Source organism: Protopterus annectens, chromosome 4.part0 (assembly GCF_019279795.1).
Source record: "Protopterus annectens isolate FY-2018-M chromosome 4.part0, PAN1.0, whole genome shotgun sequence".
Taxonomy (NCBI): domain Eukaryota; kingdom Metazoa; phylum Chordata; order Ceratodontiformes; family Protopteridae; genus Protopterus; species Protopterus annectens.
This window is the reverse complement of record NC_056733.1, coordinates 1,924,387,097-1,924,414,979: the sequence shown is the minus strand read 5'-3', so window position 1 is coordinate 1,924,414,979 and position 27,883 is coordinate 1,924,387,097. Positions and strand designations below refer to the sequence as shown.

Sequence of the window (27,883 nt, the reverse complement as noted above, 5' to 3'; positions counted from 1 at the left end):
TTTGTCATTCCATTTAATCTGGATGTTGTACAAAGTTTGTATTGTTCCATTTATTTTATATGCACTGCAGAATTCATGTTGTTCCACTTGATTTGGATGCTGTGTTGAGTTTGTCATTCCATTTAATCTGATATGAGTCAGACTTAGTGGAACTGTTATTAGGGTTTGTCACGTGGATAATTTCATTAACAATATGACAGTTCCTAAGCATTGTCAGCTGTGGACAATTAAGAAATATTGTATCATCTATGAAAACAGCTAGTATCTCAGTATCATGATGATGTCTGTTAAAAATCTATTACACTGACTGTGAAATGAGGACATCAGAGCAGAAGATTAATAACAACTGTAAACAAAGTGATACTTCTGGCACTGACTGCCTTTGTTAAACTGCCGATAATGAATGTTTGTGGCAAGAACTATTAAAATGATGCTAGGAGAAGAGTTTACACTACTTGTATAAAACATCACCTTCATGCAAAGTGTCAGACATTTATTAGATAAGTTTAAAGTTCTTTTGGAACAAACAGAATAATGTGCATGTATGCAACTCATCTGGCACTGCCTCACATAGGTATGAGTGAAAATAAAGAGAACATCCTGAATTTAAACAGCATTTGGGAATAAAAAAGATATTACAAGAAAAAAGCAAGCAAGCCTCCCTGCATCTCTACACTCTCATTACATATACATTCCAGTTCTAAAGTTGCAACAACACAGGCAAATGGGGAAATTTGAGTATACCGGCAATTTATCCTTCTAGGGAAAACCTGGTACTCACACACTAGCAATGTAAAAATGAGTGTCGATCACTGGTGTTATGAAAACAAGCCTAGCTCCTGTCATAGGTCATGTTAAGGCCTTACACACTGCTACATCACATTCAAAGAGGCTTGACCTGAGAGAAGTGCATTACTGCCATATTAATTACGGACTAATTTTAAACTAACTGTGGTATGAACGGGAGTTTAAGGAAATACTAAGAGCTCTAGCACTTCAGGAAAAAGACAAAATAGATGGAGTTGAAGAACGACAGTGCCTCAAGACAGCATGTGTGAGGACAATAGAACAGATATGTGCCTGGGCCAGGTATGGAAATAGATACATAAGGAAAGCTAGTGGGGGAATGCAGAAGTCCAGGAAGTTATCAAAAGAATGGAGTGCAAGAAAAAGCGGGGGATGGAAAAGATGGACCAGGCTAAGAAGGACTACAGGTAGGCTAATGAAGAGGCTAAAACAGCAGAAGCAACAGCAAAAATCAAGACATCAAAGACACTCTACCAGCTTCTGGAAAGTGACTCAGAAGATGAAACAAAGAAACTATCAGGTTTCAAGGTAAAGGCAGAAAGGCAAAGAAGACAGTCAGACTCTGTTCACCCATAAGGAATGCCAGCAACAACCTGTTTGCCAGTCCACCAGGACATCGGAGGCAGATAGGAGTACTTCCAGCAGCTTCTGAATGAAAAAAAAAAACACAGAAGGTGTATTGTCCCAGACACAGCTTACAATGAGAGAAGAGGTGGAGCTCACCACTGGAGAAGTAAGAACAGCACTAAGGAAAATGAAATCAAGGAAAGCAGCAGGCTCAGATGAGCGCACAGCAGATATGATCAAACAGCACTAAGGAAAATAAAATCAAGGAAAGCAGCAGGCTCAGATGAGTGCACAGCAGATATGATCAAACAGCACTAAGGAAAATGAAATCAAGGAAAGCAGCAGGCTCAGATGAGCGCACAGCAGAGATGATCAAACAGCACTAAGGAAAATGAAATCAAGGAAAGCAGCAGGCTCAGATGAGTGCACAACAGAGATGATCAAACAGCACTAAGAAAAATGAAATCAAGGAAAGCAGCAAGCTCAGATGAGCGCACAGCAGAGATGATCAAACAGCACTAAAGAAAATGAAATCAAGGAACGCAGCAGGCTCAGATGAGCGCACAGCAGAGATGATCAAACAGCACTAAGAAAAATGAAATCAAGGAAAGCAGCAGGCTCAGATGAGCGCACAGCAGAGATGATCAAACAGCACTAAGGAAAATGAAATCAAGGAAAGCAGCAGGCTCAGATGAGCGCACAGCAGAGATGATCAAACAGCACTAAGGAAAATGAAATCAAGGAAAGCAGCAGGCTCAGATGAGCGCACAGCAGAGATGATCAAACAGCACTAAGGAAAATGAAATCAAGGAAACCAGCAGGCTCAGATGAGCGCACAGCAGAGATGATCAAACAGCACTAAGGAAAATGAAATCAAGGAAACCAGCAGGCTCAGATGAGCGCACAGCAGAGATGATCAAACAGCACTAAGGAAAATTAAATCAAGGAAAGCAGCAGGCTCAGATGAGCGCACAGCAGATATGATCAAACAGCACTAAGGAAAATGAAATCAAGGAAAGCAGCAGGCTCAGATGAGCGCACAGCAAAGATGATCAAACAGCACTAAGGAAAATGAAATCAAGGAAAAGTACAGTTTTGTACCTACCATAAATGTAGATGTCCGAACTGGATAGCATCTGCAGTCATAACAAATGGGTTGTCCTGTCGTCAGGCAGCCCTTGGTCGGCCGGATTCCAAAGTCTGGGTCCGGCCGCTGATGTCGCACTTCACCCGACGTCATCTCTGCTGGTCTTCGGGTAAAAAGGCATCAGCCGACGCCATTTTCCTCAGTGTTTCTTGCCCCAGATGCCAATTGCCCTCTTGGAAAGCTAAATTTTGGATAAATGCCAATGTTTCCAAAATAGTAGAAGGCAAACACAAATATTAACATGTATGTACATATATACAAACAAATACACCATAACAGACTCCCCAGCTAGCTATTAGGAGGGTAAATACCCTAGGAGTACCACAGAGGGAAGGAGGAGGGTAATCCTGACTGCAGATGCTATCCAGTTCGGACATCTACATTTATGGTAGGTACAAAACTGTACTATGGCCTTCATGGATGCATCTGCAGTCATAACAAATGGGTAGAATACCATAGCCAAACTAGGGAGGAGGAATAATAATTATGGTGTAGTCAGGATCCCTTGCAGTACAGCAGTGGCAAACCCTGCTCGGGATCTAGAATATAGAGGTAAATTATAATGCTTGGCAAATGTATGCACGGAGGTCCAAGTAGCCGCCTCAATAATGTCCTTGGTTGCCACTCCTCTTAAGAAAGCTGTGGTAGTGGCTGTAGCCCTTGTAGAATGAGGTCTTATGTTCTGTGGAATTGGTTTTCCATGGTAGGAGTAACAGAATCTTATGCAATTTCCTATCCATTTGGAGATTGTCTGTTTGGAAATTGCTTTTCCTTCCCTTCCTGTTGCATAGGCTACAAAGAGCTGGTCAGTTTTTCTGTTACCTTTGGTTCTGTCCAGGTAGTAGCGTAACTGTCTGTGTACATCCAAGGTATGCATTATTCTTTCACCTGTGTTTTGTGGATTGGGAAAGAAGGTAGGTGGATTGCCTGGTTTAAAGACACTCTGGATACCACCTTAGGCATAAATGTAGGATTAGTTCTCATGGACACCCTATCTTGATGGAAGATTAGGAAGGGTTGCACTGCCATTAAGGCCTGTAGTTCCGAAACCCTCCTTGCTGAAGTAATAGCCAGTAGGAAAGCAGTTTTCCATGACAGGTGTTGTAGATCTGCTGTTGCTGCTGGTTCAACCGGAGGGAGTGTCAACTTTTCTAGTACAAAGTTCAAGTCCCATGCTGGTAATAGTGGTTTCCTAGGAGGTTTTACATTCTTGATCCCTCTGAGAAACTGCCTGAGTAGAGGATGTGAAAAGACAGGAGGATCAAAGCTGTATTCTGCTGAAATAGCTGATGCATGTATCTTGATGGAGGAATAGGACAGGCCTGTATGTAGAAGCTCTGCCAAGTACTCCAGAATGTTAGCAATATCTATGTTCGACACATCTTTTCCTCTTTCAGTACTCCAAATGACGAACCTTTTCCATTTTCCTGCATAGTTCCTTCTTGTAGAAGGTCTGCGGGCTTCAAGGATAATGTCTTTAACCCTTTGTGAAAGGTCTGGGTTAGTTACTGCTATGTGATGTTCCAGGTAGTCAGTTGCAAGGTTTTTAGGTTTGGATGTATGATGTTGTAGTTGTTCTGAGTTAACATCAGAGGCATCAGGGTATTGACCACATTTTCTCCCGAGACATGCTCCTCAGCAATGGGTACCAGTGTTGTCTTGGCCAGTTCGGAGCTATCAGAATTCTCCTTGGACGTTCCTCTTTGATTTTCAGTAGTACCTTGTGCATCAAGGGAAGAGGTGGGAATGCATATGCTGTCAGGCCTTTCCAGCTGAAGGATAGAGAGTCCACCTTCCATGCAAGTGGGTGGAATGTCCTTGTGCAGAATTTCTTGAGCTGGTGATTTTGTGGGGAAGTGAATAGATCTATTTGTGGCATTCCCCATTTCCTTTGTGATGGCCTTGAAGATGTCCGGGTGTAGCATCCATTCGTGAGCATCCGAGGTGGTTCTGCTTAAAATGTCTGCTAGGGTGTTCTCTTTTCCCGGTACAAATATTGCCTGTAACTGGATGTTGTAGCTGAGAGCCAGATTCCAAAGGTCCAAAGTCATTCTGCATAGGGGGTAAGAATGAGTGCCTCCCTGTTTGTTGATGTACCACATGACTGTGGTGTTGTCTGTCCTTATCATCAAATGGCCTTCTTTGAGGAATGGTCTGAATTTTAGGATTGCCAGTTTTACTGCCAGCATTTCTTTTGGTTTATGTGCAGGTGCAGCTGGTCCTGAGTCCACAGTCCTTGTGCGCATTTGTCCAGCATGTGTGCCCCCATCCTAGGTCTGAGGCATCCGTTGTGATGGTTTGGTTTGCTCGAAAGTTGTGGAAGGGTAAGCCTGGGTTTGACTGGCATGCCGAGCCCACCATAGGAACTCCTGTTTTAAGCATGGGATTAGTGGTATTTCTGTTTCTAAGCTGTGCCTGTGTTGAGACCATAAATTCTTTAGGTACCACTGTAACTTTCTCATATGCAGTCTGGCATGTGGGACCAAGATTATGCATGATGCCATGAAGCCCAAGGCCTGTAGAACTTTTCTTGCTGTTAGTTTGTTCTGCTTTGTTAATGCCAAGAAGTAAAGAGGAGTTCTTTTGTTTTTCTGCAGTTAGGAATGCCATCTGTTTTACTGTGTCCAATTCCGCCCAAGAAAGTTCTTGTCTGGGATGGTATCAGTCTTGACTTTTGAAAATTGACTGTGTATCCCAGGGCTTGTAGCAAGTAAATGACCCTTTGTAAATCTGTTGTCAGCTTGCTTTTGTTGTCCGCTTGTAACAGGCAGTCGTCCAGGTATGGATAAATTTGGATTCCCTGTACTCTGCAGTGAGCGATTACTGATGCCAGGCATTTTGTGAATACTCTGGGCAGTAGATAAGCCAAAGGGCAATGCTGAGAATTGATAATGCTCTGATCCTGCAAGAAATATGAGGTATCTTCTGCAATTTGGTGGAATGGGGACGTGCAGGTATGCCTCCTTGAGATCTAGAGTTACCAGCCAACACTCCTTGCCCAGCATGGGAAGAAGTTGCTGTAGGGTCAGCATTTTGAATTTTGGGACAATGATGTATGTGTTTAAGATGGACAGGTGAGAATAGGTCTCCAGTTTTTTCTTTTCTTGGTACTAGGAAGAGTCTGGAGTAGAATCCTTTGCCCTGTTCTGTTATTGGTACCCTTTCCACAGCTCTCATCTTTATTAATTCTGCTGTCTGGTGCAGGGCTTCTATTTTTTGATTTGGGGGCAGGTTTGGCATTCCTCTTTTTACTGGTAAAGTGTGGAAGTGGAACCGGTAGCCTTGGTCTATGGTTTGCAAAATCCACTTGTCTTTTGTAATATAGTGCCAATTTTGAGAATAAGGCTAACTTTCCGCCTAATGGTGCTGCTATTTGCTCCCTGGTAGGCGGAGTCAGAGCCAAGTCACTGTGATTGTCCTGTTGCAGTGGCAGTGGTTGCGTCTGTGCCTCGGTTATTGCCTTGCCACTGTCGTCCTCTGTAGGCACCTCCTCTGGATTGATTTCTGCCCCTAGAGCATCTGTTCCTGCCCCTTTGGGATCTTGTGGAGTCAGGAAAGGACCAATTTTTGGCAGGCCAGTTCCTGCTAAACCTTGGGGCTGAACCTGTAGGAAATCTTTAACTGTTTGTACAGATTTTGCCTTCTCTTCCATTTTCTTCATTACCTGCTGGGCAGGTTCCCCAAATAGACTGGCCTTATCCATAGGAGCATCCAATAGCTTAGCTTTAACATGATCCGGCAAGACCTGTTCTTTCAACCATGCATGCCTTCTTATCACTGTGCCAGTCATGGCTGATCTAAATGAAGCCTCCAGTGCATCATAGCCACATTTTAAAGAATGGTTACTAACCTGTTGGATGTTATTCACCATTTCTAATACATATTTCTTATCTAAAGATTCATCAGAGGACAGCTTTTTAATTAACTGATCAAGCATAAACTCTTGGTATTGGATCATGTGAAACTGACAGTTTAAAGCTCTAGCAGAGAGAGTAGCAGAGGTGTAGACTTTTTCCCCCATCTCTCTAAGGACCTGGATTCCCTTTCAGAGGGAACAGGGTTTTTTGCTGTGGTCGAGGCTACTGCCTTAGGCCCCTGGGATATAGTTTCGGGGTCAGCAAGTGGGGCCTTGTATAGGTGGTGATGAGTGTCTGGCACCCTGTAAAATCTATCTGGTTTGGCAGGGGCTGGAGGTAAAGAATCAGGAGCAGTGCAGACATCATTAAATGCATCGTCCACAACAGATAGGACAGGAGGTATAGCTAAGGGCCTATGTTGTGGTAAGTGCAGAAAAGTCCTAAGCCTTTTTCTTGAATCTGAGAAATCTTGTCCCTGCCATTGGAATTGTTCTCTCATGGCATGTAAGGTTTCCCAAAGGAGAATTCCTCTGGTGGAGAGGCAGCTGGAATGGATTCTTCAGCATCTGAATCTTCATAATTGGAAAAAGGAGCCTCTGGCTGGTCTGTAATGTCTGAGTCATCCGCAGAATCATCAGAGGACACAGGCTCAGGGGGCTCTGCTCTAGGTCTCTTTTCTGGGGGCTGAGAGGCCCTGTCTGGGTGAGACTGGGATCCCCTAATTAAGGATATTAAATCTTCTGCCAGAGTAAGCATTTGAGAACTAGAAGTGGGCCTGAGTGAGGGTGGTTTAACAGGCACTGATTTAGCTGATTTGGCTGCTTTAGCCCTGGCAAAGGCCTTAACAGACATGGCTGCAGGAGGCCTAGCAGCACCACGTGCTGGGGTAGAGATATCCAAGGGGATGGTGTCTGATAGATCAGTAGGAACCACAGTTGTAGGCAAAATTTCTGAGGCTGATTCAGATAAGGAAGCAGGAGCCTCAGTAGTAGTCATGGATTCGGCTGAAGATTGACCAGTTTTCTCGGTTTCGGCCAAAACCGAGACACTCGCGGCTTGCTTAACCGTGGTTTCGGCGGAAACCGCGGACCACAGTGTCGGTCTTTTTCTTTGCGTTTTTAACAATTTGGGTAGTCGGAGGATCCGACGGCATAATGTACGCAAAATCTGAGCCGAAAAACTGTTCAGCAAACTCCGACCGACGCCTAAGCGTTCGTCGGTTGAAGAAGCACAGGCGAACGGGCTGCTACGTCGTGGTCTGGGCCTAAGCAAGGCAAACAGTAAGAGTGGAAATCTTTATGAGGTATTTGTTTCCCACAAGTTAAACAGTTATTGACTTTTTCTGACATTGGCTGAGGCAAGAAAGAGTCCCCAACGGGTACTTAGCTTTTAGAAGTCTTGAAGTAGTATTCGGTAGTAGTAATCTCTGGATCTGACCGACCGGCACTTGCGAACAGCTTCTGCTTCGGGCGCCACGTGGCAAGAAAGACTGAGGAAAATGGCGTCGGCTGATGCCTTTATACCCGAAGACCAGCAGAGATGACGTCGGGTGAAGTGCGACATCAGCCGAAGCCGGACCCAGACTTTGGAATCCGGCCGACCGAAGGGCTGCCTGACGACAGGACAACCCATTTGTTATGACTGCAGATGCATCCATGAAGGACATGCAGCAAGCTCAGATGAGTGCACAGCAGAGATGATCAAACAGCAATAAGGAAAATGAAATCAAGGAAAGCAGCAAGCTCAGATGAGCGCACAGCAGAGATGATCAAACAGCACTAAAGAAAATGAAATCAAGGAAAGCAGCAGGCTCAGATGAGTGCACAGCAGACATGATCAAGATGCTGGGTGAGAGAGGGCAGAAATGGCTCCTGAGGGTATTCATAGCAGTATGGCAAGAAAGGCATATTCCAGATTACTAGAAAACATGAATTCTTGTGCCAGTGTGCAAGACCAAAGGGATATTCATAAATGTGGGCTGTATTAAGGTATTAAACTCCTGTCACACTGTATGAAAGTTCTGGAGAGTATGACTGATGCTCTAATATGCAGAGTAGTAGAAAGTAAGATGGGGGAATGAGCAATTTGGATTTAGATGAAGATGCAGCATTACTGACCTAATGTTTGAATGAGATAAATAGTTGAGAAGATGCTAGAGATGAGGAAAGAGTCCAGATGGGCATTTATAGACTTGGAGAAACCATATGCCAAGGTCCCAAGAAAACCGATTTGGGCAGTACTGCTATGGTTCAAAGTCCCAGAAACATTGGTAGAATTAGTGAAAGCTATGTACAAGGACATAGCGACACAAGTACAAACAGTGCTTGATCTCACAGACGGGGTTTCCTACTGGTAGTGGATGTGCACGAGGATTCAGCTCTGATCCCACTACCATTCCTACTGGTGACAGACTACATTAGATAACAGGTCACAAGGAACAGATTCACAAAGCTGCTGAATGCAGATGATGTTGCATTATAGACAGACTCTGAACAAGACCTTCAGCAAATTATAGGGGAATGGAATGAAGAGCTGAAGGCACATGGTCTGAAACTGAGCATAGGTAAGATGGTTGTAATGGCTACAAATGGGGAAAATCAGAAGCAGCTGAGAATGGAGAGGGGAAATAGTACAACAGGTTAACAACTTCAAATAACTGGGAGTACTATTTGACGAGAAAGGAAGGTCAAAGCTAGATTCTGAAGGGCTGCAGCCAACTGGCTGAGTAAGTCAGGGTAGCGTATGACAGAAAAATGTCAAAGAAGCTGAAAAGTAAGGTGTACAAATCAGTGGTGAGACAAATACTACTGTACGGTTCAGAAACCTGAGTAGTAAATTCACAGCAGTTGAGGAAGATAGAAGTGACAGAGATGAAGTGCCTGAGATGGGTGGTAGCATACACTCTGTGGAACAGATGAAGAAGAAGAAGAAATGAGGACATCAGAGCAGAAGCCAAAACAGCTCCAGTTACAGAGAAGGTAAAAGAGAACAGATTATTGTGGTTCGGTTACGTGTGCAGGAAAGAAGATGACAATCTGGTGAAGATCTGGGACAGAATGAAAGAAGCCAAGAGGAAATGAAGATGACCACAAAGAGATGGACTGATTGTGTGACAGATGACCTGTGACAGTCAGGCTTAACTATAGTAAATAGGAAAGAGAGTGGCTCTGAATAGACAGAGAGATAGTGACATATGACACGGCATCCAACCTTGTATACAAACCGTGAAAAGGGAGTTAATGACGGCGATGTGGTATTCACATTACTAGCACTTATATTAAGCAGTAAAACATTTTACTTAATAGAATTACAGACAGAACGGTATATCAATGTGTCCAATTTGTACTAAACAATGGGAAGTTGAATTTACATTTAATTGTTTTATAGATGATTATTTTGTAAATATTTTGCTGGCATTTTTCCAAACAATGGTCTTACATGGAATAATTATATTAATTATATAATACCACCAGTTCAATTTTTGGTTTAGTGTGAAATGTGACATCAGCTCAGTCTGGTCTACGGATGCAATCTACGCAAAAGTAATGATACAAACTGTACTGTGAGTAGATGTACTTCACTTTGTAAAACAAACTTACAAAGTAGGAACCCTGCCAGATGATGTAAGTGATCATTCTTTGACCTACATCACAAGAGAAAAGAAAGACTTTCCAAACCCCCCACCTTTAGGATAGCACGCTCCACCAAACACTTTAACGCAGAATTATTTCAAACTTAGCTCAGAGCATGCAACTGGAATCCTTTAAAATCCCTTTCACTTGAAGAGGCTGTAAAGTATTTTAACACTACTTTCTTATCTATTCTTGATCAGCTTGCTCCTACACGTTCCATCAGAATGAAGTCCAACCCAGCCCCATGGCTCTCGAAGGAAACTAGAAATCAAATTCTACTTAGGAACAAAGTCTGGGCCAAATGGAGATCTAACAGAAATAGCTCTGATCATCTCCATTTTAGGCAGCTTAGAAATAGTACAAAAAAGGCAATACTTGCAGACAAAAAAAACTACTACTGTCAACTTCAACAAACTCATCAAAATAATCCTCAAAAGTTCTGGTCTTGCATAAATAATCTCCTTTTCCCAGGTAACTCCCGAACACCCACCCCACTAGATGCAGATCCAAATACCCCCAGTCAAACTGCCAATACCTTTAACTCTTTCTTCACTGAGACTATACAATCCCTAGCTAAGCAACTTATCTCTGATAACTCCAGCCTTCCCATCAACTTACCATACTCTTACTCTAACTTCAAACTACAACCCATCTCTACTTCTCTCATCTATAAATTTATTCATAAACTCAAGCCATGTACTCCATCCACTGACAAACTTTCATCCCAATATCTCCAAAAAGCAGCCAAAGTAATTGACTACCCTATATCTATACTTATAAATAGGACAATCCAAGAAGGAACCATCCCAGATATTTGGAAAATCTCCCATATTATCCCCTTACATAAAGGTGGGAACTCTAATGAGTACTCTAACTATCGGCTAATTGCTCTCATCACCCTTAGCGAAAATTTTGGAGAAATGCATTCACCAACAACTTTTACATCATCTCTCTATACATAACTTAATAGCAAGCTGTCAGCATGGCTTTAGGCCATCGCATAGTACCACTACTGCCCTCCTATCCGTCACAGATACCATCAATAGAAACCGCAACAAAAACATACTCTCATCTGCACTCTTCATCGACCTCTCTAAAGCTTTCGACATGGTTAACCATACCTTCCTAATCAGTATTTTTGAATCTCTCTCCTTTGATTCCCTGGCTATTAAATGGTTTAGATCATACCTCAGCAATAGACAACAGGCAGTTCTCTGGGAAAATCAAATTTCTTCCTTTTTACCTGTCACTATTGGGGTCCCTCAGGGCTCCATTCTTGGTCCACTTCTTTTCTCTTTATTCATTAATGATCTCCATGTAGCAATTCCTCAAGCCACCTGTATTCAATATGCACACAACTCCACACTAATATGCTCAGCAACCTCTCCATCTGAACTATATTCCCTTACTCAAAATGTTTTCAACACTGTAGAAACATGGTTTACCAAACGTTGCCTCCTTCTTAATGCCAAAAAAACAAAACTCCTTCTCTTTACACCCACTACTAGGTCCACCCCCTTAGACTTCTCAGTCTCTTCAAATAAAGGCACTGTCATTTACCCTGACTTTACCACCAAACTATTAGGAATAACCACTGACAATAACCTCACATTTGATCACCATATAAACAACACCATTAAAATAGTCAACAGAAAAATAGGATCATTATATAGAATAAAACCATTTTTAACCACAACAGCCAGAGCCAAGATCACTCACTCCCATCTTATCTCAACCCTTCTGTATGCCTCACCTATATTTACCAACCTCAAGAAAACTAACCTCAACAAATTAGCAACTTCCTACAATAATATTGCCAGATTCGCTACTGGCAATCCCTTCAGAACTCACCACTGTTCTAATCTTAGGCAACTAGACTGGCTGGAATTCCAAAACCATCTGATAATCCCCAACTCACAATGGCCCACAAAATATTTTACCAACCCAATAATACCCCTATACTCTCAAAACTCTTAATCCCATATAATAATCTGAACTCCTTACGTTCTTCTAACAAACTCCTTGCTAGACTAGCAAAGTCTAATAATACAGCTGGTGACTCTCTGTTTACAAATACAGCAGGAAAAAACTGGAACCTGTTACCCAATGAACTAACACTAATTACATCCTTGCCACTCTTTAAACAAAAACTCAAAAAACACCTCCAAATGCACTGGCTATGCCCTTGTAGAAACCCTGACTAACAACCATCTTCACCCCTGTTTCTTCCTCTTCTAACCAAAGTTCCAAACATTTAAATACTTAATCTTGTATTATGACTGACACTATTTAAACTCTAATCAACTTATTGCTTATATCCTTGAACCTGTTGTGAACTATTGTACATAACTCTTACAGTATTATAACTGTTTTAGCTTTCTTAAGCAATATTATGTTACTTTTCTTAATGTGTTCTGATCTCTGAAATGTAAAAACTTCCTGTTCTATTTGGTTATTATAACTTTTTTAGCTTTTTTAAGCAATATTATGTTCACCGTTACTTTTCTTAATGTGTTCTTATCTCTGAAATGTAAAAACTTCCTGTTTTATTTGGTTTATTAATCCTGTATTTACCATGTAACAATATTTTTATACTTTTTATATTTTTGTATATCTGTGTGGAGCTTTTCTCCCCGGGCCTCTACTGAAAATGGATATATATCCAGCTAGACTAGCCCGGTCAACAAATGTAAAATAAAATAAAATAAATAAATGTACAAGTCATTTCATAGTTATTCAATGCGACCAACTATTTTCAGTATGCTTTTCCTGTCCCACATGACAAAAAGCATCAAGTTTGACTGCTAGTGAAGGAAACACATGAAGAACGTGCTGATTCAGTGAAACGGTACTTTTCCGTTATTGGGCAACACTGTTAACGCGATTGTTCAGGTGTAATGCAGTTCCTTAATATGTCTGTTAACCAGAGGTGTGGAGTGGAAGACATTACTAAAATTAAAACTTTCAAAAAACAGCTTTAATAGCAGCCATGCTACTATATGCTTCTCAGAGAGTGGCTTTGCATCATGTTTTTTCCTTTGCTAACGGAGCGCCGCAAAATTACTGTCAGAAGACAGAAAGAAAAACCAAGTACTGCAAGAATAACACTGATGGAAATAAAGGTCCGCTTGTGTTCAGGAAAGTGCCACAATAATCTAGTTGGGTCACTGTAAACTTCAAATCAACGAGCCTCATTTTCCCTCTTTGATTTCAGTTTTGCTTTTTAAACTTCTGTCACACTAGATGGTGAGCACTAAATATGCCTTTCTCCAGCTTTTACAGAGTTGCTCTTGCACAAACACTTTACAGTTCTCAAGAGAACCAGGGACAGTTTTAAAGCATTTATACTCAACTTCAGTCAATCTCAGAACAACACACTGCAAGAGAATACAAGTCTTCTGAGGTAAAGGGAGTCTCTCTGTATATTTATTTATTGACACTTCATCATCAAAAACATCCGACTGGGTTGTAGCCAGTTTTCACTCGAGCCTCAGTGGGAAAAGCTCCAAAGTATTAGAAAACATTTTTAGAGCAATGTTATCACAGTCTTTATGCAAAGCATATTTCTGCTGTGTACCCTCCTCACTTTTACTCTTAAAATGTTCCTCGCAGTTCTATATTGCAAGGATCTGCTACACATTTACAGTTAAGAAAAGTTTAAACCATTTGTTCCACTACTAAAATTAAAAACAATGGCATAATAAAGCAGCTTATCAACTTTTTTTAAGCCTGGTGTTGCCTGATTCGTTAAAATGCAATTTCACCTAAGAAAAGAAGGATTAGAGCGATTGGCCTTTTTTCCCTTCGAATTCTAATAACATGAGGGCACTGTTCCGTTATCGATCATTGCAAACGCGTGGTAAAATTTCAAGTGGTCAGTTGCCCTGATAATGGAAAAGTACCAGTCAAATCAATTCAATATAAGTAATCAGGAAATTAAAAATATTTTTTAGATAAATGCATTTTACATACTATTACAGAAAACAAAGGGAAAATTGACCTCATAGTAGGGACCAAGGTTTAATATCTGGGAATATCAACAGCATTCCATTATCTTTAGTAACTCAGCTGATACTTCATGTGTTACATTTAGTAGATGGGAAGCCTTGTCCACAATGCTAGACACACTGACTAGATTTTCATAAAAGAGAAACAAGGATATTAAGGAACTTCTAGAGTAAAATAAGGAAGCCTTTTATGGCTGAAAGGAAGGGTTGGACATTTAAATGCTTCGGCTAATGTTACTGGCATTTTTCAGGTATCTAATACCAGGAAGTGAATCTAGTATGTAATGATATGTAGACTGTCATTCAGTTAATATGGTGTACCTTAAAGCCAACCACAAGTTCAATGTTTGGATCAAAGATCACTAAAATGATGCAAGCAATTTATTTGTAATGCTTACTCTAAATATAACGAGACAGAGAGATATGTTGATCACACTTGTATATTTCAAACTTTGGGAGTGATCACATGACATGAAATGAGCTGGTGTGGCTGTTAAACTGAACATTAGTTGGAATGAAGCACAGGTCTCCAGCTCTTAACTCTGCTGCCTTACACAGTTTTGTTCTTGGCTGGGATGCTTTCTGTACAAAGTTTTAAACAGCAGTCTAGATTAAACAGTTGTTTCCAATTTCAAGTTATTCATGACCTCAGTGCTTAGTTTTAAACCTATTCTCTGTAATAGATTGGATAATTCCAATGATGCCACTGTCTCCAACAAATTATCAAGCTGCTTTCCAATTACAACTTGATAAGTTGTTAACTTAGTCAAATAGTCACCACATTACCTGTAACATTAAGAAAATGTGGGTGTTGTACATTTTGGTAGGTTAAGACTTTGTAGCCATATGCCATCAATTGCTTTTGCTCTGAACCAGTGTTAACCATTTATAAAGATATGATAATCAGCAGATATTTTTCATTTCAACATCAAGTACAGTATACTTATAAAAAGTGCATTGGCATCATAAATTTAGTTAGCATTCAGACCCATCTGTGGATAGCACGATAGAGCATGAAAGGATTAGTCCTTTTTGCTTTCATTTCACTTTATTTCAAAGAGATGGTGGTGAGGGACTGTAACTCTACAAAGGAGTTTAAACTTCCGTACAACAGATGGAAAAAAGGGTTGGAAAAGGCAGTAATTTTGAAGGTGGAGTTGCAACACGGGATGATTTGATGTACCACAGATCCTTTTCTTTGTCATTTATGTAGGTGCATATGTCTTCAAACTCATTTTACTTTGAACCATTGTCTCCATTACAGTAATCACACAAGCAGACCTATATTCTGTTCATACTATGGGATAAATATTCATTACAAAGATCAAGTTATCAATCAGTACAGTACTATTACATACCTAATCAAAATAATTTTTTATTTCGTTTATTTTTATTTACATTTGTTTTCAGGGGTAGAACACTAATCTTCGTGGACCTTTTTCAGACCTCAGCCTGGGGCGGTGTCTGGTTAGATGACTTGCTCGAAGTCACACAGTTAGGCAATGGAGGTTGGGGGAATCAAACCTTGAACCAGTGGACTACAATAAAAAGCTTGTTAACAGCTCCTTAATCTTCTAAGCCAAATGCCAGACAAGAACTCATTCCATCACCTTTATTCTGCAGGACAGATGCACTTAGGTTTAAGTGTCAGTAAGTCTTCAGACTGTACCCCATCATGTTAGCCACCCCGTGATATGTGAATCTGGTACGAGGTGTTTGTTGATGCCTATCACTCAAACAGTGACCACCACTCAGACTCTATGACAAACCCAAGCAGGGCACCAAAATGATATATTAATTGATGTCTTCATTCATAGCACTGATTATGGCTTGAGTACTACTATTATAACTGGGAGAGGCATCCAAACTTGCAGTTACACCAGTCATGATGGAGATTCTGCAATATGCTGAAAACATAAACCCCTTTGTCGCCTTTCTATCATGACAGGCTATCAATATGGCTGATTCTTTACACAGCAGTATGCACCTCCTGCTGCCAAACTGCAGCAGCATCTACAACATTGACAAAAGGGACATCAGTAGTGTCCAGATTCAAAACAAGGAGGTTGAAAGTAACTGCAAGGATATACCTCCCTTCTCCCTGTAAGAATGACAACTTTTGGACATAACTAAGAATACTTGCTAGTTATTTTTCAGGGAGACTTATTAATCCTGAATACCCTATAACCTTCAAATTTAGGAAACAACTTGAACAAACAACTTGAAAATGGCAATGTAACTACAATATTTTATAACATAAGACACCGCAAATCTCTTTTAGAGATAGTAAGCACCAACTCTTAACTGCAACTGTGTAAATGTGCAAAACTTCAGAAATGGCTATCAAAGTTACCATGTGTAGCTTTATAGTATGGTTGAAGTTGGGCAAGTTCTGATAATGTCGTACTGAATTATTTGATTTGTAGGTAACTAAGCTTTTCTGAAACCCATCAAAATTGGTCTTGGAAACGTGTTCCATCATTATAATCTGCTAAAAGACACGCTCAAAAAACACAATACAGTCTTGTGTGAAATAATTAAAAACGAACATTTTGTGGGTATGATTTTAACTCTTAACATCCCTGTTGACAGTTCAGATCTTGTACCAATTCATTAAAATATGTACTGCATAAAACTTTTAAACTTTGTGAAGAAAGCAGTACAGATAAGTTATGGTGAGAAACAATGTGTTACCTCAGAGCCTTAGAGAAATTTCAGTCTTCATGAAAGCAAACAGAGTATATAACATACAGAAAAAGAACTGAAGAGCCATAGTCACTCTTGCATACCTATATATTTATCTCTTCATGTATCTAGCTATATAAACCATCACAATGGGAAATTTACCATGACTGCTAGAAAAAATGGTTTAGTAACAAACTTTTATTTGTAGACGTGAACTACAGAAAAAAACTTTATCAGTCTGCTGCTGCTGCTGATAAAATAAGATTCAGCATAATTTACTTTTAATTAAGAGAGGTATATGGAAATTTTCCAGAAAAGTTGAAGTGGGGTAAGATGCTTTTAAGGCTGAATATAAGGATGACGTATCAGCTTTTAAAGACAAATACTGATAGCGTAACTCAAGTTATAAAAATCAAGAAAGAACACATTTTATAAAACGCTTTTTTTGCAAAAGTTTTACAAATGGTTAAATGCACAATTTTCAGTCGGCCACAAAAACCCTGAAGAAGTAGATCAGCTACTTTCACTTAACATATGTGGATTACGTAGAAAATGCTGGTAGAATTATTACTCATGGAGGAAATCAAAGCATGAGAAAACAGGTCGGGGATCCCATACGGTCTATTACTAATAAACATGGATTATGCCCTGCCACATGCATTATGTGTCACCGACATGAAACACATTTGAAAAATTAAGTTCCATTTATATCTAGTTACAGAAAAAAAAACAGAAGGAATTTTTAACTATCAAAATGCACTTTATTTTATTATTTGTGAGACTAAACAGCTAGTAAGACAGACAAACAACAATGTAAGATATAAAAAGATAACAGGAAGACTTTGATTTACATACAACCTGCCATGCTGTGGTTTCAAAAGGATGACTTTTTACTATTTGGAAATTAATTTAAAAAAATCATACACACTATTTCCTTTATTCTTGCTTCTAAGTAAAAGTGTTAACTACAAAACATATTTTATTCCAGTTTACTCTAATACTATTACAGTTCATCTGTAGTTTAAGATTTATGAATATAATTAACTATTAGCTGATATTAGTTATTACTGTCACTCCCAAGTTTATATGAGCAAGCCTTTTTATAAATCCTTCTAAGCAGCTGCTATATAACTGAACCATGACATCTGATAACCCTATCCCACAGATGCTAAGGTCTTTCACCTCAAACATCTGTTTGACAAGTGTTTATCAAATAAAAACTTCACAGCTACAGAACAGAGTTCAGTTAAAACACACAATGTTTCTAATAAAATAATAATACTGCTGAATAGAACATAACTGGCTTTAAAATGTGACTGTTTATTACACTGGCTGCAAGATGATTAATTTTACTTCTAGATATCTGTCCAATGAGTATACATTTATATTTGGCATTTGTATACAACATACCACACTCACACACAATATTTCATGAATTTGATTTCTAAAGTTTATTTAAATGCAGTTTTGTATCGTTACATATAAATACCAAAGGCAGAACCGATCACTAACAACTGATAGAGATTTCTAGAAAAAGAACAGGGTGCAAGCTTCCCTGTGTTCTGCTCGAAAAAAGTATATAAAAGAAGCAAGTGAAAAGGTATTTACTTCTACAAAATTACTTCACAAAAAAGGTTTTCTGAAAAACAGTAACTCATGAACACTCAATATAGTATTTTTTAAAGACTCATACATCACTTTTAACCTAGATAACTCCTTTGGGACAACAGTGTTAAAAGATGTCTACTCCTGAGACTATGCAGTCATTAAGGAATTATTTTATCTTGGCCTCCTGCAAGGCACAGAAGGCACAAAGGGCAATATCACTGTTTCTTTGGTCTAAAGAAAGGCAGTTCTCTGCTTTAGTCTCTCTCTCTGCTACACCATATATGGAACTGACATGTCTGAACTACGATGGCACAAATGCTCTCAACATAGAATCTGCTGTGACAAGGTTAGGTAGAACGTAAGATCAGTAAAGTATGGGTTCACTAACCTCTAGCAATACCTATGTATCGTTATGGCACCTACAGAGGTGTAGCACAGTATACTAGTCAGTGGATACCAGTTTGACAAAGATAACGGACATGGGTGAGATATATCCTGTACTGTGAAAGTCAACGAAAAAATGTGCAGCATATTCACAAAGAAAAACAAATTAAAATAACATTGTTACGTACACTCTTACATGCTGAAGAGGGTCCACACAACTTTTACAAAATTAAAAAAATACAGATGCATTCAAAACAATTGAATGCATAAATGGCACTTAAGAAAGGAAGAATAAATTATACAGATATTTTAGAAAGAAAAAAACACAGCTGCTATTGTTCACAGAATTATTTTTAGTAAGATAACACTATTTCTTTTAAAAACAGTCTCTTTAAATCATGCATTCTTATTACCCATGAAATGGATGCTGACTGAATAAATGAATGAAAAAAGCAGATATACCAAGTCTGTACCTGTACCTTCTGCTTCAAGCAAACGATTTATGGAAAGCATGGTGCAGATGAAGGATGTTACTGTACCTGATTGGTTCTGGAGGTGGTCATGGGATCAGATGGAGAGGACTTGGTGGTAGTTGGGGAAGATGGCAATGTCTGGGAACAAAGCAGTTCAGTATGAAATCACCAACATTACAAACTATAAACTCAACAATTTAACAATTTCAGCAATTACCATATTTTTGTTGATCTATAATCTCTGATCTTACATAGAATATTTCAGTGATTAGTGATAGTCAGCTGAACTACCTCTAGTTTTAACAGGTACAGTTTGAGCAATACAAGATCACCGGACCACATTTATGAAAATCTTATGTCAAATAATAAAACATGACATATTTAACAAATTCTGAATTAATTACAATATTTTATGAAAGTATTAGAGGTACTTTAAAAAGTACTGTGCACCATCAAACAAAGGGAAACAATTTAAAGATATGAAATGCTGCTTTAATTACAACATATTTCATTTGGAAAATTCAAAATATGATTAAAATCAGCAGAAGCTTTAATGGCGGTTTGCATTTGCTATTATATTTAAAATACTGTATTCCTTTAATTATTGCAGAGGTATGAAGAAACAATGATTTAATATGCATAAAGATCTCTAGTTTCTAAAGGGCATAATGACTAAATAATCAGAAACAAAGGGAAAGTATAAAAATCTTCTCAGAAGGATTAACCAGTGTGTGATTAACATTTTAGCTTTACTTCATAAAACTGCTAAAACTTTACTTGGCTGCTTGCCTTAAATGAAATGAATACATTTGAAGTAAGAAGTGCACATACTTCATTTATCAGTTAAAACAAAACTGTTCTATACTATAACCTGTCACTTTTTTTAATTTAGCCAAACATAATTATTTTTAGGAAATAAACTTCGTTTCAAAACATATATAAATAGCTTCCTTTCATAAATGCAGTCCAAATCTTTAATCACAGATTCTTTTTGGCAATGAATGATTCTGATAACATGATGACCAAAAAAGCTCAGCAACATTTTCATGATTTAGTCTGATTATATTTTCACAAGAAAGTGTTCAGAAGGTTATTATAGATGAGATTAAAACACTGCTTAGCATTTCATAGTTTGACACTATTCAAATAAGTAACAACAGCGAGCATACAGAATTCCATAGTAATTTTATATAGCAATTTTATACAGCAAACATTTAATGGGAAGTAATGAAGGCTACTGCTTTATGTAGTGCTACGAGTTGAAATTCCTTCTGCTGTACTTTGTACATGACTGCCCTTAGGATTTTACATCACGATAAACATCAGTACCAATATATTATACTGAAGCCTAAGTTCATATGTAAAATAACTGTGTGTGTGTCTCTCTCTCTCTACAAATATATATATATATATATATATATATATATATATATATATATATATGTGTGTGTGTGTATATATATATATATATATATATATATATATATATATATATATATATATGTATATATACACACACACATATATATATATATATATATATATATGTATAGACACACAAGTGTACCTTGTATAAATGGGCACATAAACACAAGTAAATAGACATTTACAAACTGTGTGTTTTATATCTATCTTTATATATATATATATATATATATATATATATATATATATATATATATGGTTCCACTTCATATCATCGAATTTCATTTCATCGAATTTGAAAACATCCAGACCAAATTGTCGAAAACCCATATCATCGAATCTCAAATCACTGAAAACTAGAAAGCAACTAGAAATAACATTCCACAGAGTTAGTACTGCATTTATGCAGTGGGGCTGCCCCCCTGCACCCCCCGTAATGAAATATACCAACTCCAAGGTCGCACTACAGTGGGGTTAGGAAATTACATTTTTCCCCCACTGTAGTGCAACCTTGGAGTTGGTATATTTATTTACAGGGGTAAATGCAGTACTAACTCTGTGGATTGTTATTTCTAGTTGCTTTCTAATTTTCAATGATTTGAGATTCGATGATATGGGTTTTCAACGATTTGGTCTCTATGTTTTGGGCTTCGATGAAATGACAATATAAAGTGGAACCATATATATATATATATATATATATAGAGAGAGAGAGAGAGATAGGTCCATCACATATGATCGACAGACCCATATGTCAACATACTTAACGCTGAACACAGAATTTCGACAATGCAAATTTCGACACATCATTACTCACACACACACACACACACACACACACACACACACACACACACACACACCAAGAAACAACTTTGGTGCTTGTAAACCTAAAAATTAATGAAAAACATAATTTCTTGCAAGGGGGAAAGCCTCTTTTGCCCCTCCCACATCACCTGCTAATTATAAATACCAACTCCATGATGGCACAAAACTGGGGAAAGTGTACATTCTAACAAACCTGTTGACTATCTGCTTAGCTGGCAAAACTGTGTTGACTAAACAGATGTCAAGTAAAAGCAAATCAGCCAAATGTGGTGTCTACAGATATATATCATAGGAGATTACTAGGCTAATGGCCCTGGGGCCCTTACAAGCCTAGCCAAGAGTTTAACCCAAAAAAAAAAAAAAAAAAACCTCAGTCAGCACCTGTCGCCCCTGTCAATGAGGGACAATATGTGTATGCATACATACACACACATACACACACATCCCCACAGAGTCATTTGCTTTCTTTGTGAAAAAAAAAAAAATACATTTGAATTTACAATGTTTACATGTGTGATTTTCATTTTTGAATTTTGTATTTTATTTTCTGACAAATCTGTTAATTAGAATTTTGACAAAAAGAAAGTTATGCGCAAGTCTTAGGCAACCAAATCTAATGTGGTAAGATCACTAGCTGAGTTTTTATTAATGATATTAAATTTGCACATTAGAACTAGGACAGCATACAAAATGATGCCCTCCTACCCTAAATAATACACAATAATTTTATACCCATTTCAAAGATGGAATTATTGTCCTTTATGCGTAACTTTTGCAACACTTTAAAAGGTGGACTAAAAAAGCGGAACATTATTTGCATTTATTTGGTCCCTTTTTAAGGCTTCTTGCTATGTCTGGTCTTACAAAATACATTGCATGGTCAGATGTACAGTAATATTTCATTGTACAGATCACCATCTTAGTGAGGCTTCGGCTTTTGTATTTGTTCTTAAACTCCAGTTCCTTTTGTAGTGTGTCACATCACAGCTTCACGCTCCCTACTAATTCAATGTTAAAATATACGTGACATTTATTTTTCAACATTAGACAAAAAAAAACAGCTATACAACATAGCCCTTTGATACCATAGAAAAAGTCCTTCACCAACTTCTGTCACAGAACTTACTTGTTTGATTCGATCTGGATTCACGGTGGTCTGTGGCTGTAAAATGCTAACTGGCTCTGTTTTTGCAATATTCTGAGGCATTTCCCGTATCTTCTCAGCAATAAAGCCATGAACTGCATTCAGAGCTTCAACTGTCCCTTGGATCAAGCAAACCCGCTCTGTTGTACCTGTACAAATATGAACAGTTAAGCTTAATTTGTGTTCCACTGTCAGCAAGTCAATGTCTAGAAAAATTGTACTTCTGAATATAGATATAACATTTTAACATTCCAAATGATTAGCTATACACAATCTGAGAAGAATAAATAAAATGCTCATGTTCAGCAGACTATGCAAGGTTCTACAATGTCAATATGAACCACTGATATTTCGGTACTTTTCAGTTATCGGGGCAACAGTATAAACGTGGTAGCTAGCGCTTGTAATTTTTGCACAGCTGTTATGTTCTGTATGTCTGTTACTATAGAGGGGATTGACAGGAGCTGCCTTAGTTTTCTGTGTTTTTTTTTTTTTTTTGGAAAATAACATTGCAATTATGAAGTGGTTGGCCGACAGACAAGCTAACAAGGCTGGTTAGCAGTGAGGATTCCCAGCACCAGCTAAGCACATTTATGGTGTTGCCCCAATGGAGCCGCATCACTTTCTTTTTTTTTTTAAACAGGAACTTTTTTTAATAGGAACTAGTACCCCCTCATCGCTCTGCAGTTTAAAATAGTTACAGGAAGCTTTAGACGGGGTAGCTGCTTTTGGAAATTCTCCCACAGATGCTAGCCCTGAAGCAGTTTATTTCAAGTGGCAGCTACTGCGTTGATACTGTTACCTTGGCAATGGTAACAACCATTCTTCAGTAACTTAACAGTATGGGATTTTAAGATTTTAGAGTTTAGGAAACATATTATATTATATCTAAACAATTTTTTTTTTTTTTTTTACAGATGGGAGTCGTGATTTGCTGCTAACAGTTACTATAGAGGGCTTGAGAGCAGCTACATCACTTTTCTGTGGGCAATCGATCGTGTTTGAAAACATGTAAAATAAAGGAGTCAGGAATGACAATCATTTTAGACCAAAAAATAATTTATGAGACTATCGCAATTATGAAGTAGTTGGCCAACACACATATGGAAGTTAACAAGGTTGGCAACAAACATACAGACGCTAACAGCGAGGATTCCAAGCAGCAGCTACTGCATTTATAGTGTTGTCCCGATAATGGAAAAGTACAGATATTTCTATAAAATTATTTGCATGTGACCTTTATATAAAACTTAAAAATTGTTTAAAAAAAATCAAAATCCCAACAATTCAGATAGGTGGTACACAATGCAATCTGTATTGCATACAATGGAAATAAATCAAGGGCAATAAACACAAACATTGTGATACAAAAACTGTACTTGCAAATTATGGTAAAAATATTTTTTCCTGGTTAACACATACAAATAAAATAAAACAGCTATAGTCTACAGAATTTCTTCTTATGTGACTATGCTAAAATATTTTAAATACTGGATGAAGAAACAACTGGAACATGTTTTACCATTTTTAATGATAAAAGTGAGGTTAAGTAGGGTTTGGTCTAGGAATTACTAAAAGCTTACCTATTTATTTAAAGTTACAGCTTGATGTAACAGACCAAATGTGTGAATCAGTCAAGTTACAAGAGAATTTAAATGTTGGGACTCACTATAAGCGTATGTACTTGGCAAAGTTACAGCTTGGCTTAAAAGTAAATTAGCACACCATAACGAGGAATAAGTCATGATACAAGAGGATTTAATTCTTGCTAAAGTGAAATGAGAGAATCTATATTTTTAGATGCACCAATGGAAATACCAACTTTTTCTTTTAATACAGAAAAATAACAGTAACATTCCAAATGTATTCACTTACTCCTAAAGGCTTACATAGCTTAGAGACAAGGTCAAATTTAATGTGGAGAGCAAATCAGGTAAAATATTTACAATAAACTATTAACAGTAAATCAATTACATATACAGAGTATATGTTGCTGGCCTTTAGAAACTATAGAGGGAGTTAAAAATAAAACTCAATAAAAATTAATATTTAGTATTTTTTTCATCCTCCCAATCCCTCAGAGAGCATCTGAAATATGCATTGAACATTGGACACATAAATATTCAATGGTTTCAATCAGGATCTCTGGCTCAAAGGTCTTACTCTGTTACTATTAGACTGCACTAAGCGTAACTTTGAGGACAAAAATGACCAAATCTCTCTCTCATATTCATAAGTGTTAAATAGTATAAATGGCAAATGTCTAAAGATAAGGGGCGTTGCTATACATTTAAAATATGAAATTATGTCTAGGCTGATTTACATTGAGAACACCAGTAGCATTATTTCAGTGATGTCTACACAATAGGACGTGTCTACAGTTACTATTTACTTTTCCTATTTCTAAGTCCCCCTAGTTTTACTTCCTTCTAGAATTGCAGCTAAGATATCGGGAAATAAACAAACATTGTTTTTTGGGATGTCACAACTACAGTTATGCCTGCACATGTGATACCATGTGTATTAGGGAGGTATCGTACACAATTAAACACCTAGTGGCTAGTTTCTAATCACATAAGCCATTCCAATCATATTTGGCATATTCTGTGTTTCTGTTTTAACCAGTTAACACCAAAGAATCAGAGTAATAGTGCACAATATAGCTATTAAAGGAAGAATGCTGTTAAATGTTTTATTTAACTGCACTGCTCAAAACTGCAGAAAAGATCAGGACAGAAGTGTCAGCAACAACGAAAGAAGAGTTTTTGTCATGACTGTTTTGCTTCAGATGACTTGGATCAGTACGCACGGATGAAGATGGATGCAGTAAGGACTAGTCAGGGTGATTGTTGACACTGAGTGACTGCCTGTAAAGCACTTTTGCAGAAAATGGCAGGTGAGGCTTCACTGTGGGAGCACTGTCCACTGAAATAAAGCTCCCAACATAGGAGAGTGGACATTTAAGGCAGAATGTAGGGTGATTATGTGAGCAGGTCTGAAACCACTTGCGTAGTACACATAAAAATTACTAGGTGATGGAAATCCTTAAACCCTCATCACAGTGCAGTTTTATTAATAAGTCCAATAGCCATAGAAAAAGAAAAATTAATGAGACTGCCAAAAGCAAAGCTAGATAATAGTGTTATTTTTATTCACTAAGTGTGAAAGCAAGTCTAACTTATAATCTTTATTCAACTCCTGATGCAAAGTAAAACTAATATAATTATTTAAAAATGTTTTCCGGGTTTCTTAGGCATTGCATGCCCTCAAAAGATGCTAAATTGCTCCTTCTGCATATTTTATAGTAGCCATAATTGCAGTCTATAGGCTGCATTCACATTGTGTACAATATATGTTTTGCTGTGCTCATTAGCATGCCAAATGTGAGGTACATTTTGCTCCTGCTAACCCAAAAAAGTGTACAGAGACAGAACAAGAATGGAAATCCTATTAAACAATAATGTTATTTAAAAAAACACTTTTTTTTTCTTTAAATGTCATACACTGGTAATACAACATGGTAAGATAGGATACTCTAATTTGGACTGTCAGCCTATGCCCTCACTGCCATACAACTCTGCCCCAGCTACCACACCACCACTGGTAAATACAACTTCCCAACATTCTTGCATGGTGGACCGCCAAATTAATGCATGGATGGCATAAAGCAAACCAACTTGACAATATTAGAAAACTGTCTCTTATAGCATCAATGAAAGCACAGACTTCTACCAAAACAAAATGCAGTAGATAAGAAGGCAGTCTAGATGCTAAAACAGATTACTAATATGGAACAAACTGACTAAAAGTAGCTGATATATATCATTTATTACAAAGACTGACAGGTATTTAACATTTCTGCAGGTTTGCAAATGATTTTATAAGTGCTTAAATATGCTAATCCTAATAATTTAAGAGTAAAAAATTAAGTTTATTTGAGCAAGTTACAGAACACATGATGGTTTTAAACAATGATAGTTAACCAAACATCAGGGTTCAACCAGCAGAACTAGAGATTAAATAAGTTTACTGGAGGAACCATTATCTGAATGGCCTGAATATGATGTTTCCTGTTATAAATACATTACTGCTATGCTTTCATTGCTGTGGCTCTATCATTTCTTATTTTTTTTTCTAATGAGGCAGTAGGCTGTGATAAATCTGATTCTCCTGCTGAAGGTAAATCTCATACTCTAAATTACATGCAAAGACTTTTTGTTAATGGTTGCCATTTACTTGGAGTGAGATTTCGTTGTTTTAACTCAATTAAGATATTTTGTATTTTGTTAATGCACACACTTTTCCATCACGAGGGATCACTACCTGTCCCTAACATTGACTGAAACCATGTCTCATTGCTTTTGTCAAATTCATATGCATACATAGTTGCTCACAGGTCATTAGACATTCCCTCATCATTGAAATATCTGTTTGATCCAATTCAGTATTTTTAAACCACTTCCCAGTCGGATACACACATCTTAAGTAGCGGACTAACAAGAAAGGCTTCTAAAGAAGTTAGCAGCCACACCTGTGAAAAGGGGTGTCATCATACAAAAACTTACTAGCATAAGGGATATTTTCCAGCATTTTAAGGCAGATATGACTGCCCTTCTTTTAGATCCCAGAAACAAAACTAATAATTCATATAAATGTTAATAATTTGCAGAATGCTTTCCTCTTCTGTTTAGATCACACCGTTTGGGAATGCTTGTGTTACACGGAGTGTATTTTTGCTCAATATATGCTAGGAACTGTTATATTTTTAATGTTTATCACGTCACAGTACTTCTCTCAAAATTGATTTTTCAATAAAGTTTTGCTCATAAACAAAGAAATATAGAAGGACTGATTTATTATCCAATGCCTACCATGCCTCTGGAGTAAACTGCCCCTTACAAGTTAAGCAGAGTGACACTCTATCTAGCATCTTTTATAAATCATCCGAATGATTGGATGGGCACTTGTAAATTCATCCCTGGCCTGACCTGCTTCACATTTTTGAAACAGGAATAAAATCATGAAGTTGGGCTTTGGCAAGACATGAACAGTCTCACAATTTACTTGTTTTGTAATTCCTATGACAGAAAAAATATTGACAGCAATCAAAGTTGGCTTTCAACTGTTTCCTTCAGCAACACATTAGTTGAGGTAAACATTTTAGAGCATTTCCCTTTACAAACAATTTATGTGCAGCAATTTTTATTATTATTTTTTTTTAATTTGTGTTTTTCTTTCCTCCATAGATAAAACTGAAGTGTAACTTGTAAGATGAAGTATACAAATACTTTTATTACATTTATACTGAATTTTAAATAT

The 27,883-nt window shown here is 37.8% G+C and overlaps 1 protein-coding gene across 6 annotated transcripts in view; it reads right to left on the bottom strand.

Moving 5' to 3' along the window:
- Nucleotides 1-27,883, bottom strand: part of NOVA1 (NOVA alternative splicing regulator 1) — a 771,806-nt gene that overhangs the window by 212,701 nt on the left and 531,222 nt on the right. For 4 of the 6 annotated variants that reach the window (XM_044069573.1, XM_044069572.1, XM_044069576.1 and 1 more), the window contains exons 3-4: nucleotides 22,547-22,713; nucleotides 19,234-19,305 (exon numbers count right to left, since the gene is read on the bottom strand). In XM_044069573.1, the coding sequence (XP_043925508.1) occupies nucleotides 19,234-19,305; nucleotides 22,547-22,713 (239 nt within the window). The remainder of the gene's footprint in view (nucleotides 1-19,233; nucleotides 19,306-22,546; nucleotides 22,714-27,883) is intronic. The other 2 variants (XM_044069575.1, XM_044069574.1) reach the window with 1 other exon arrangement.